At 46.5% G+C, this 13775-nt stretch overlaps 1 protein-coding gene across 4 annotated transcripts in view; it reads left to right on the top strand.

Annotated features, from left to right (window-relative positions):
- Positions 1–523: 523 nt before the first annotated feature.
- LOC147124570 (ras-specific guanine nucleotide-releasing factor 2-like) overlaps positions 524–13775 on the top strand; it is a 361280-nt gene continuing 348028 nt past the window's right edge. For 2 of the 4 annotated variants that reach the window (XM_085989537.1, XM_085989552.1), the window contains exon 1: positions 1627–2480. In XM_085989537.1, coding sequence (XP_085845663.1) covers positions 2205–2480 — 276 coding nt within the window. In that variant the 5' untranslated portion in view covers positions 1627–2204. Of the gene's footprint in view, positions 993–1625; positions 2481–13775 lie in introns of those variants that run through there. The other 2 variants (XM_085989546.1, XM_085989542.1) reach the window with 2 other exon arrangements.

The raw sequence follows: 13775 nt of genomic DNA, 5'->3' as shown, positions 1-13775 counted from the left end.
CTAGTTTTACAATGTAATTATGATTTTATGTTAGTGTTTTCTTTCTTTGATTAGAGGCAAGTGTTTATCTTTACTTCTGTTAGTCCACTACCAAGAATTTAGAAAAGGGCCTAGATATGGTTGTGGTTTAAAGACCCAAGGAGCGTGCAATTCGCCTTGGGCAGTAATGCAAAATGAGAGATAGTGACTTGAATTGATTCCAATGGAGGAGAATTGGGCTGATTCACCATCGCCCATTTTGCAGTACCACCCGAGACAAATTTCACCCCCAAAAGCCTGTCCAAATGTATAATGTATGAACAATTTATAAGGTTATTAAAACTTCACTTTGTTAGTAACATTCTCATCTCTGAGCCAGAAGGTTGTAAATTCAGGCTCCATTCCAGGAGAACATAATCTAAGCTGACATTCCAGTGCAGTACTGAGGGGGTGCTGCACTGTCGGAGGCCTCACCTTCAGATGACAGATTAAATCAAGATCGCGAGTGACTGCTCTGGTGGTAAAGATCCCATGGCACTATTTGAAGAGCAGGGAGTTCTCTTCGTGACCTGGTCAGCTTACCTTGCAATCAACGTCACCAGAAGCGGACTGCTTGATCATTTATCTGATTACTATTTGTGGGATCTTGTTGCGTGCAAAATGGCTTTTGGGTTTGTTTACATAAGTCATTGTATTTCAAAGTTCATTGAATGTGAACTGCTTTGGAACATTCGGGGGAGATGTGATAAATCTTTGTAATGAGTGCTGTGAGTGCTCTCGGATGTATAATACCATATTTGAATTGTCAGCATGTGATTATAAGATTATTGTTTACTTGCGGCAGGATTTTAGGAGCCCAGTGTCACTATTTTAGCTAGAACCCATAACATTACAGTCTGTGGCTGCCAACAAGCAGGCTGCAGGGAATGTCCCTCACAAGGGACGGTGAGAATAAGTGCGCCTCTTGATGGCTCAGTGTCCCGACTGTTCCCGTCCTGTTCGTCAGCCCAACCGTGAGTGGAAGTCAGCTGTAATAACAACTGATTACAGCAATCCGTGTGCAAATATTGAATGTTAAGCAGTTAAATACGTATTATTACCGATCTAGAATTTGTATCACAGTATGTTTCGGTGAACGATTGATTATCCACTACTCCCTCTCTCAAAAATGTAGTCTGGGATTTTACAGATCTTAACCAAAAACACATCTATGGGAAAACGAAAGGGCAATAAAGACACAGTTTTACCCCACTTTATACCAGTTGCCTGATTCCGAAATTAGTTGATTGGTTTGAGTTTTTCAGGAAAAAAAACGAACTACTTAAAAAGTCAAAAAGAGCGAGATAGCGGTGAGGCTGGAATAATTGGTACAATTAAGTCGTCCTTCCTACTGTCTGTCTTAAAAGGTGTAAAATACGTTAAAAAGCAGTAGTTTATATTATAATAAATCGATCAGAAGCTGTCACTTTATTTGATGCATCTACACCCACAAAATACGTGGAAGAAGTGCCGGCTGAAACTTCCGAATGAAGAATTGCGAACAAATTAAAAACAAGTACTTAAAGGGTCAACTGAAAAACCAGCCACGACACTCGAGCCTCCACCGTACAGCTCGCACAGAATCTCATCCTGAGAGGCTCCAGCAGAGCCCCACACGATCCCATCTCCAGCAGACTGTGGCTCCGCGCCGCTGGCGCCAGTCTCTGGGACACTGGGAGCAAGATCCCGGGCTCGATTGTTGACTGGGACAAGAAGACGAGCCACACGGGGTCCCTGTCTCTTTAAACCGGTGTCAAAGCCGATTACAGCTGATCTCCCACGTGATTCTCTCCTCCCTTCTGTTGCCAAGCCCCATGATTTCCAGCCTGCCTGAGCTCGGCACCTCTCCCTCTCTCCGTTAATGTCATGTTTCTGCAGTCAGCCTGGAGTTTGGTGCCGGAGCGCAATGTCTGACCCTTTGCTCTCATCCCGAGGAGTTGGCGCCGGCTCCCTTCTGACGGACAGCTCACTTTCTAGCGCTGCCTGAGCTTTCAGTAGAGCCGCGCTCGCTCGCACCTTAAGTTTTTGTGTTCCAGACTTGGGCTAATGGGATCTAACACCAGTCGCCGTGGCTCTAATGAAACAATAATGGAACAGAAATAGTTTATTTAAAAAAAAATCAGAAATCTCCCTCCACTCCCCCCGCCCCCCAACAAAAAAATCTTTAGTGATCTGGCAGACGGAAAATGCAGAAAAGCGTCAGGTACAATGAGGGGCACGCTGTGTATTTAGCTCTGATCGCGCGTAAAGAGGGGACGAAACGCGGCTACCTGAGCAAGAAGACGGCGGAGAACAGCAAGTGGCACGACAAGTGGTTCGCCCTTTACCAGAATGTGCTCTTCTACTTTGAGAACGAGCAGAGTAGCAGACCCTCGGGGATTTATCTGATCGAAGGCTGCACTTGTGAAAGGGTCCCGTCCCCCAAGCCCCCGACCATGGGCAAGGAGACCCTGGAGAAACAGGTATGTGACGGTGCGGTGCAATCCCTAAGATCTCTCTGTCAGTCTACCGTACCTGTCTGTCTTTCAAATCTCCCTGCCTATATATATCTGTCACGCTAACAAGTCTGCCTGTCTAGCAGTCTCCTGACGAGTTTTTGCAGTTGTCACTTTTGAAGAGGAAATTATTGTCATTTACTATGTTTAGAAGTACCAGTAAACGTGCCATCTCTAACTAAAGCTCATGTGACTGTATTAATGCGATCCACACACCCTTTTACAGTTTATAATGAACACTAAGACTCGCGTGTAATCCGTGTAGATCTTGCTGTAACGATGCTGCCTGCCTTCATGTCTGTTGCTATCTCCGTAGAAGTCAGCTAGCTACCTGTACAGAGCCTCTGCGCCCAATTACAGTTCATTTGGAGGACCGTTTCTGAAAGGTTGTGGTCTAAAACAACTTTAAGTTATTATTAATGATCATGAAAAAGCGTCCCCTCCACGGATAAACACTGGCATCATTTGGGGGGCGGGGAGCCGACTCTGACTCAAACGCCAGAATTTAATAAACAGCACACAAGGTTATATCTCTTCAGTGCAGTTAGCAATCATTCAGTTCTCAATACTTCCCCTTTAAATATCAAAGGTATGGTGAAACATTAATGTTCCATTAGGCAAGTAATATTGTTCTTTGCTGTATTAATACTGATCAATACAAAAACTATGCTTACATTGTTCTGTTTCAAGGAATATACTTCAGCAAGGTCCACACATAGTAAACGCATCCACGTGGGACCGTCGCGCCATGTTGCCGGGGTCGAGCTTGCCCCGTGTTTTTAATATTCCGTTGAAGTATTGCTGCTCTTTTTAATTTATTCCATTCCCATTTTGCCACTTGGGGCGAAACTTCTTCCCAAAACAGATTTGAAATAAGATGTCCTCACTGTCTCCTCTTATTCAAACAACTTATATAACATCTTAATTCAGTCTGAAATCCAATTCTCTCGTGAAACATTTTATATGACAATTTATTTTAGCGTTGGAAAGAGACACTACATTGCTCGCTATAAAAATACAATGCTATGAAATTTGGAACACTGAGGTATCGTGCCATCTTTACAAAATATTTAATGACTTTTTGGAAACAATTGAAGAATCAAGTTTCGATGTTTTTCCTTCCATGACCGCCTATGTTGGCTTGTGGAATGAAGGGTGAATGGTAATGACTCCCATGAGCATCAGATTTTTGAGCCCTGAAATTTCTCTTTACTTGGCTGGAATAGTGGGCTGTTGGGGGAGGAATTTGGGCTGTGACCTAGTTGTGCTGTATCTTCAGCCCTTTTCTTGTAAAGGACAAACACTTCTTACATTTTTGCCCTTCTGTGCAGATGTCATAAAAGGAGATTGTACTAGTGGGAATATATAATCTGTCAGAATTCCTGCCAGTTCCTCCCCTGTTGCCCCCAATGCGATTTACGTTTGGTCCTGGTAGAAACGGGAACGCTTTTTTTAATTTTCAAACACCCATTTTCTCATGGCAATCAGTGCAGAGCAAGGTGCCACAGAGAAATATTTTTCTCCCCCTACCCCCATCCAGCTGAGGCAGGTGTCCCACGGGATTGGGACAGGGTCAGTGGCACATCTATGGACGGGTAGAAGTTCCACTCCAATCCCGATTCACCCCCACTGGAGACCAGATATGGATTTCTAGCCCTTTATTCTTGTATTGAATATGTTTTTCTTAGTATTTTATTTTTTCCTTTGTCCATATTTATTTCAGGTTACTCACTACTATTATGCTGGGATTGTTCATGGCGATCATCTGTGGCACTCTGATCACAGCCTGCCAAATAATTTTTCTTCCGGTCAAATCAGGTGTCCCTTGTGCCCAGCCTTGCTAAAGATACAAATGATGGGAATTATGTCATATGATGTAATTCTCGTCATTTGCATGTAATTTGCCACACTTTAGGAAGGACGTAAAGGCTTTGGAGAGGGTACAGAAGACATTTACTAGAATGGTTCCAGGGATGAGGGAATACAGTTAGGTGGATGGACTAGAAAAGCTGGGGTTGTTCTCCTTGGAGCAGAGAAGGCAAAGAGAAGATTTGATAGAGGTGTTTAAAATTGTGCAGGATTTAGATAGAGTAAACAAAGAGAAACTGTTTCCAGTGGCTGAAGGGTCGATAACGAGAGGACACAGATTTAAGGTGATTGGCAAAAGAACCAGAGGCGACATGAGGAAAAACTTTATAACGCAAGGAGTGGTTAGGATTTGGAATGCACTGCCTGATAGGGTGGTGGATACAGACTCAATAGTAGCTTTCAAAAGGGAATTGGTGAAATACTTGCAGGAGAAAATATTTGCAGGGATATGGGGAAAGAGCGGGGGACTAACTCGTGGAAAGAGCCGGCGCAGACTCGATGGGTCAAATGGCCTCCTGTTCTGTACTATTCTATGATTCTATGTGTACATCAGCCTCGTACACTCGAGGCGCCGAGAATTATCACCAGGTTGTAATCTTAAGCTTTGCGGCTTGAAGGCTGCACTCCGTTACAGTTTCTCCGAACAAATACGATTGGTTCTGCGCTTGTCATTGTATTAAACACGCTCACAAACAAACAACTAAACGGTGTGGAGTTATGTCATTTGCCCTACAGTCAAACACCATGTATAAATAGAATGTGTATACCACCTGACCTAGTGCCACGAAGAGAAAAACACTCCTGTAAAAATATTCAGCCTCTGTGGTTTTCCACTAATTAATGTACTTACATTTGTGTTACTGTGCCTACGGGTGCTGTTAAAGGTAGACCATAACATTGCATAATTATGTGAGAATCTCGATTGGGTCATACTTTCCAAGTCACCGATTGTTACCTTAAGGAATTCTAGATAACATACACAGATGCTGCAGCAGTTTGAGTAGCCCCAATGTAATAGGACTCCAGACTCCAAACAAACATTAGAATGTAACACATATTAACGTTATTCCACAAGGTACTGGTACTGTGCGCACGTATATTATTGTTTGCTAAAATGTTAGCATATTGAGTTCTATTTTCATTATCTCTACATACAGAATATAGGAATAAAAAAAAACTGGAAAGCCGCCAGTCAGGTAGCACAGTATAGTTAAATTCACTGAACAAAAAGTGCCAGAGAGGCACTTCATAATTACAGGGATGTGATCTATCAATTTCTCCATAGCAATCTGCAAGGGTGGAACGTGTAAGTGCTGCCATTCTTTTGTGTAAAATGGTAACAGAAGGCTAGTTGCCAAGGACTGGTTCGACTGTGTATTAGCATTCCCAAATAATATTGGGAGCATACTTAGAATATATTACCACCTGGAACTTTATTTCTCCTCATTTGCTCACAGCTGGGAATAACTCATTGCATGTCCTCTTCAGGTGGTGGTTTGTGACATTATCACTATTCAATTAGCAGCCTCTTTCCTTTTTTAAACTCTCTAAACACTGTGGCAACAAGAGCAGGTCAGAGGCTGGGTATTCTGCAGTGAGTGTCTCACCTCCTGACTCCCCAAAGCCTTTCCACCATCTACAAGGCACAATTAAGGAGTGTGATGGAATATTCTCCACTTGCCTGGATGAGTGCAGCTCCAACAACACTCAAGAAGCTCAACACCATCCAGGACAAAGCAGCCTGCTTGATTGGCACCCCATCCACCACCTTAAACATTCACTCCCTCCACTACCGTGGCTGCAGTGTGTACCATCTACAAGATGCACTGCAGCTACTCACTAAGGCTTCTTTGGCAGCACCTCCCAAGCCCGTGACCTCCAACAACAACAACTTGTATTTATATAGTGCCTTTAACGTAGTAAAATGTCCCAAGGTGCTTCACGGGAGTAAGACAAAAAATTGACACCGAGCCACTGAAGAAATTAAGGCACGTGACCAAAAGCTTGGTCGAAGAGGTAGGTTTTAAAGGGCGTCTTAAAGAAGGAAAGCGAGGTAGATAGGTGGAGAGGTTTAGGGAGGGAGTTCCAGAGCTTAGGGCCTAGGCAACAGAAGGCACGGCCACCAATGGTTCAGCGATTATAATCAGGGATGCTCAAGAAGGCAGAATTTGAGGAGCACAGATATCTCGGTGGGGTTGTGTGGCTGAAGGAGTTTACAGAGATAGGGAGGGGTGAGGCCATGGATGGATTTGAAAACAAGGATGAGAATTTTGAAATCAAGTGTTGCTTAACTGGGAGCCAATGTAGGTCAGCGAGCACAGGGGTGATGGGTGAATGGGACTTGGTGCAAGTTAGGATACAGGCAGCCGAGTTTTGGATGACCTCATGTTTACGTAGGGTAGAATGTGGGAGGCCAGCCAAGAGTGCATTGGAATAGTCAAGTCTAGAGGTAACAAAGGCATGGATGAGGGTTTCAGCAGTAGATGAGCTGAGGCAAGGGCGGAGACGAGCAATGTTACGGAGGTGGAAATAGGCGGTCTTAGTGATGGCGTGAATATGTGGTCAGAAGCTCATTTCAGGGTCAACTATGACACCAAGGTTGCAAACAGTCTGGTTCAGCCTCAGACAGATGCTAGGGAGAGGGATGGAGTCGGTGGCTAGGGAACGGAGTTTGTGGCGGGGGCTGAAGACAATGGCTTCGGTCTTCCCAATATTTAATTGGAGAAAATTTCTGCTCATCCAGTGCTGGCTATCAGACAAGCAGTGTGTCAACTTAGAGACCGTCGCAATAAGTGGTAGTGAGGTTGAGCTGGGTGTGGTCAGCATACATGTGGAAACTGATGCCATGTTTTTGGATGATGTTGCCAAGGGGCCGCATATAGATGTGAAATAGGAGGGGCCAAGGATAGATCTTTGGGGGACCCCAGAGGTAACGATGCGGGAGCGGGAAGAGAAGCCATTGCAGGTGATTTTCTGGCTACAATTAGCTAGATAAGAATGGAACCAGGCGGGTGCAGTCCCACCCAGCTGGATGTTGGTGGAGAGGCGTTGGAGGAGGATGGAGTGGTCAACCATGTCAAAGGCTGCAGACAGGTCGAGAAGGATGATGGGAGATAGTTTACCTTTGTCACAATCACAAAGAATGTCATTTGTGACTTTGATGAGCGCCATTTCGGTATTGTGGCAGGGGCGGAAACCAGATTGGAGGGATTCAAACATGGAGATGGGCACGGATTTGGGAGATGACAACACATTCAAGGATTTTGGAGAGGAAAGGGAGGTTGGAGATGGGGCGGTAGTTTGCAAGGATGGAGGGGTCAAGGGTTGGTTTTTTGAGGAGAGGGGTGATGACGGCAGATTTGAAGGAGAGAGGGACAGTATCTGAGGAGAGTGAACCGTTAACAATGTCAGCTAACATGGGAGCCAGAAAAGGAAGTTGGGTGGCCAGTAGTTTAGTGGAATAGGGTCGAGGGAGCAGGAAGTGGGCCTCGTGGACAGGATGAGTGGGGAGAGATCAAGAGGGGAGATCGGAGAGAAACTGGAGAAAGATGCGAGTTCAGGGCTAGGGCAGGGGCGAACCTTAGAGGAAGTTTGGCAAGAGCCCGGCACTTCTCTGGAATGCTGGGCTCTTTTGCCAGCACTCCCGATCCCTGGTGGCCCAGCTGGGTCTTTGTTCGCGCTGCGCAAGGCCCCTCCCCTTTAAGAAGGGGAGGAAGGCCTGTAATACCACAGCACGTAGCGCCGTAATATTGACTCACAGTGCCCAAGAGGGATGTGGGGCACTTCCAGTAGCGCCCCGCTTCCCTTTTGGGGCGCAACCACTCAATTTCCGGCGTGGGGGCGCCAATTTTTCCAGGGTGCTAAAAGTAGCGCCCCAGCGAAGTTACTCAATTTTTAGCCCATAGGATCTCCTCCCCAAAATATATTTTTTAGAAACACCATAACATGACTCAATGTAATTAGAAAGTCACCTTTTAGTTCTTTGAGGACCTTCATTAATGTTTTTAATTGAAGACCACCAGCCTCTCCCAAAATCCTGGATTTGGATTTGCAAGGGCAGGTAATAACGACGAACGAACGAACAGTGTTCGCTGTAATTACCCCTTTGAAACCCACTACAACTTCAGGGTGTGGCGCATGCGCATCCTAAGGCGGAAATCCACTGCTCCGACACTGGCTACACTGTGGCCCCTCCCCCCTTCCCCACATAGCCGGCAATCAGTGTAATCTGTGAAATCAGTGACACTGACGAAAACTTGGGCTTTTCTGCGGTAATATCGCTGTAAATACCCCATTAAATGTTAGGCCTTGTTGGATTAGGTGTAACTGGGGTTTAAAAGCGTATTGACTGTTTAACAAATATTATGGCCCTGAAAAACTAATTTTAATTTTATGGAGTGTCAGATTTCAACATTGATAAAAATTACAATTTTTAAGAAACGTAAAAAAATATATATTTTTAAAAGTTTGCTCATGATATTTCAGGTTCTATCTTATCCCCATGTGAGAGCCCCAAATCTTGGTTTTGCTCTCTGTAACATTTTTAAAAATTGGGGATAAAAGCAGCTTTTCATTTCCTGCTTCCCTGTCTGTGAGAATTCTGCATTGTGATTGGCTGCTTAGACAGTTTGTTGTCATCACAGCAGATTTCCACTATACTATATCTCTTATGCGTTGAAAAAGGCAAACGTCTCGTCACAGTGATCGCAAGATCTTTGTGGGCAGCTTTCTTCGGGGCCAACGGCGAATGCCTTTGCTTCACCGCTGACTGCAAATTCCGGGCCATTGATATTTTTGCCCAGGGTTATGACTCTCACAGCTTAAGCAGATCTTGCAGTCTGAGTGTGAATTGTGGACAACTTCCCAGTATGCATCAGTAACTTTTTTCAATTGAAATGGTAGAATGCCTCTAACAGTATCAGTTTGGTTGTTTTCCAAAAGCAACATGATAAATTTCAAAAGCTGTGCGTGCGCACTTCTGGTGCGGGCTGCGCCGGATCTTGGTGAGGGCGGTAGGGCAGTTGTTAGGAGCATGTGCGAGAAGTGTGGTAAGTAGGCAGATCGTAACGTCAATCAGTGTGCAACACTGCTTTGACGCCAGTGCTGGCATTTTTGTCGTCATCGCTGAAATTAATGGCTTGTGTTAACCTCGCACAGCTGAACATGCATTCAACAGCAGGAGGGATCCCCCACCAGCGACGTTTAAAGGGATCATCTCCTATTTTCAAGTAACTTTCTTTTTGATTTCTACTGGCTCTGTGTAAGTTTGTGGAAATGTTTGGAGCTTTCTAGAGTTATTTAAAGTTGGTGAGGTGACGGGAAGCGGTGCAGCAAATGGAGAAGGCCTTGCTTCTGAATTCAAGAGTTCTGGTCAGACCCAGTCATGGCGCACTCACTCTTGGCCTGCAGCATGACAGAGAGCTGGAGCAGTGGCACCAAAGAAGAGGAATTGCTGAGGGAAGAGGAGGAGGGTAAAGACGGACTCTCATCAGGAGTCCTTACCCGCCTAAAGTCTTCCAAGAGCAATTCTTTTACTTCCACCTGAGCCAGGAGCAGTGTCTGAGATGTCTACGCTTTACGAATGAGGTGCTCACAGAACCCTGCCACCACTTGCAACCAGACCTGCAGCCTCATAGCAGGGCAAGGAGAGCACTGCTAGTGGCTGTGAAGGTGACAGTGGCCCTGAATTTCTTCGCTCCGGGATCTGTCCAGGCTGGAGCAGGCGACATCTGTAACATCTCACAGTTCGCCGTCCACTGCTGCATAACGGAGGTGACGGACGGTCTTTATGCCAGGAGAGAGGACTTCATTGTCTTCTCTTTGACTAGAGAGAAGCAGACGGTGCATGCACGTGATTTTGCCAGGATAGCGGACTTCCACATGGTGCAGGGCACCATCAACTGCATGCATGTGGCTTTGCAGGCACCGTATATAAAAGCTGAGATGTACCACAACCGCAAGGATAACCACTCACTGAATCTGCAGTTGGTGTGTGACCATGCTCAGCATATCATGATGGTGAATGGCCTGTATCCTGGCAGCAGTCATGATGCTTTTATTCTGTGCCAGTCCACTGTTCCCTCAGCCTTTGAGCCACCAAGACAAACCAGAGGGTGGCTACTGGGCGACGAGGGCTATCCCGCGACCACCTGCCTCATGACTCTGCTCCGCAACCCAACCACACATGGGCAGCATGGGTACAATGAGAGCTATGCTGTCACACAAAACATCATAGAGGAGACCATTGGGGTGCTCAAGCAATGGTTCCCCTGCCTGGACCGCTCTGGAGGAGCCCTACAGTACTTGTCAGAGCGTGTGTCCAGATTCGTCGTGGTCTGCAATATCCTCCGGAACCTTGTCATCATGAGGGCACAGCGCTTGCTACCAGGAATATGGCCACCAGCTCAGGAGAAGGCAGAAGAAGAGGAGGTGAGAGAGGAGGAAGCAGAAGCGGAAGGAAGGAGGCAACCCAGACAACCCCTTTCTGGCCGGGATATCTGGGATCGAACCATCCATCAGCGGTATGAGTGAACGCAACCACAATTCCCTATTCAACATTTGTCCCACACCTTACCTTCCCTCTGATACTGGTCATCACAACATCATCTTGGCCACAATGCTGAATAAAAGCCACCATAAAGCAAACATTCCAATCATTTACCCATCTATCCATCCAATATTACATCAAAAATTCAACTAATCACCCTTGTGCATTCCCTTAGTGACTTCTTTGCCTATCCTAGTGCATCTATGCAGTGCTACCCCAGTGGCTGCAGCATAGCTGGAGGAAGGCTGCTGACATTCAGTGGGGGAAGTTGCAGATGGCCTTGCAGGATGACCTCGAGGAGCTCTAGGCCTAGTAGGCCCAGCTTCGGACTGCATCACTTTGGCATGGGCAGCAGCAGTCTGGGCTGGCTGGCTGGCTGACCGGCAACAGCAAGGGCACTGGCAGAGTGGCTGTGGTAGGAGGATGAATGCTGTCATCCTGAGACAGAATAACAGGTTCGAGCTCCATTGCCACTCCCCAGGAGCAGCACATCAGCACTCCTAGTAATCTGATGGAGTACAGACTGCTGGACTGCTGTAACACTCTGCAAGCCCCTTTCAACACTGGTAAACCCAGCCTTGATGGCAGCAGTCTGTGCTTGCATGACTTCAGTCTGAGCTTCCATTGCAGCACTCAGACGTTGGCTGGCTTCTGTTTATGCTGCAATGGAAGCTGAGACTTTGGCCATCAGGCACATTCGTGGATCGGCCCAGTCCTTCCACGCTGGAAAGGATGCGCTCCAAGCTCTGCCCAAAGCCCTGTGTAAGGCTGGAGTTGGACTCCTCCATGCTCCTTAACATTACATTCAGGCTTTCTAGCAGCCTTTCTAATGCACCAAGCATGTCATTGTGTATACCCATCAGTATTCTTCTGTAGGCCACCTCATCGAGGTCTTCATCTGAGTCCTGTGTAGCAGAACCTGCATGCAACCCCACCCACCGGGGAGCTGGCACCTAAGCTACCCTTTCCCCCTGCCCTGGCTGCAGGCCACTCATGCCCGGTGTCTCACCACGTACACGTGCAGATCCTGCATCTAACCTATTTTCTAAAGTACACGGAGTGTCAGTATCTGAGCTGGTGGCTGGGAGTGTGAAATCGAGTGACGGTGTTTCTTCTCTTTCTTTATTCTCCTCTCCTTCTTGTTCAACCACTGGCTGGGCAGGTTGGATTTCTTGGGTGTCAGAAATGAGAAAGGCACAAGGGTAGGGTTGTGGTGAAGGGAGGAGGGAAAGCAAGAACTGCATGCTTACACCATGTGCAGCTTGTAAATCAGAAGAGATTGTGGGATGAGGGGGGAGTGGGATGTGAGAAGGAGGATAATGTATGAGGATACCAGCATCTTGTATTCCTTCAGCCCCACCACTGGCCAAGGGCTCAGCTATGCCCCTGCCAAGAATGGCCAATGAATGTGAGGTATGAGTCAAGTTTGGTAGAGATTGTTGGTAGGTGAGTAATGGGCATTGAGCGGTGTTTGAGGCCAGTGGTGCAGATGGTGGGATATGGCATTTGAAGATGAATTCACTGACCTTGACCACTCGTGTGAGGTCATTAAACTTCTTCCTGCACTGAGTCCAGGTCCTCATGTCTATACTGCTGGCATTGACCACATTGGCGATTTGCTCTCCCTGCAGTCTTGACTGTTACCTGGTGTGCCTCCTGGCCCGCTGTGTGAAGAGGACCTCTCCTCTGGATTTGACCTCCTGGACCAACACCTCCAGTGCTGCATCTGAGAACCTTGGAGCCCTTTCTCTGGCCTATTGAGCCATTACTCAGTCTTCTTGTTTATGACAGTAGCCTCCACAAGCAGTTCCAGCACCTGTTGCAGGCAGAAGGCACCTCCCCTTTAAGGGGTGCAGACTGCCTTTAAGTAGTGCAGGCTAGCTTTAATTGGAGTTAGCCTTGCACGAATTTGGGCCCGCTGCGATCATGCAAAGTAGCAGGCAGCACGAATTTTACACATCGCAATCCCTGCACCCGTTTTCAGGGGATAATGAACTTCTAGGCCTGGGGCTCTTTTCAGCAGAACAGTAGCGATTAGGAGTGATTTATAGAGCTGTTTAAAGTTCTGGAGGATCTTGGGACAGATAGAAACAGACTGTTTTTAGAGGTTGAGAGGTCTAGGACAAGGGACATTGATAGATGATTAAATGTAAGGTATTTAGGACAGGCAGAAAAGACACTTTTTTTTTTTACACAGAGGGTTATGAGGCTGTGGAATGCACTACCAGAATTAGTGATTGAAGCAGAAACTGTGCCAGCATTTAATAGGATAGATAGATGGTTGAAGGAAAGGCTAGGGGCTGAATTTTGCTGGTGCTCAGAGGGCGGGTTTGGAGGCGGGTCAGCTGTCAAAATAGCAAAGATTAATAGTGGGTAGGAAACCCGTTGTCAACCTGCCTCCACGCAAGTCTCCCAGGTGTCGAGTCTGTAGGCACTAAACAGCCCTGACACCAAACGACGAGGGAGGCAATTCAAATCATTAAATGGGTTGTTAACATTCAATTTACTGTTCTTTTAAGCCTACTTTTCAATTTTACGTGCTCCCCCACGGGTTACCCGCTGCTCAGGGAAAACATCAGCTCAGCATGTCGTGAATGGATTCAGCATTGAATTATCTCATGACCTGACTGCTGCCAAAGTTGTATAAAAGATCCCATGTTACAGCTGTTCACTTTCAAAGCTCAGAAACTGTTGGTTCCGACATTTGGAAGACATATTGAGCTTTCTGCAGCTTGCAAGTGTTTGGAGCCAACTCTCTATCCAGTGCCACCTCATTGGAAAAACCTCTCTCACCATTGACAGATCGCTTCTGACATCTCAACCTTACCTGCTATCTATTCCATCAG

Source organism: Somniosus microcephalus, chromosome 1 (genome assembly GCF_052327205.1).
Source record: "Somniosus microcephalus isolate GS21.2 chromosome 1, FLI_Smic_1.0, whole genome shotgun sequence".
NCBI lineage: Eukaryota > Metazoa > Chordata > Chondrichthyes > Squaliformes > Somniosidae > Somniosus > Somniosus microcephalus.
Note: the sequence above shows the minus strand (reverse complement) of the source record. Positions and strands in the feature narration are given on the sequence as shown.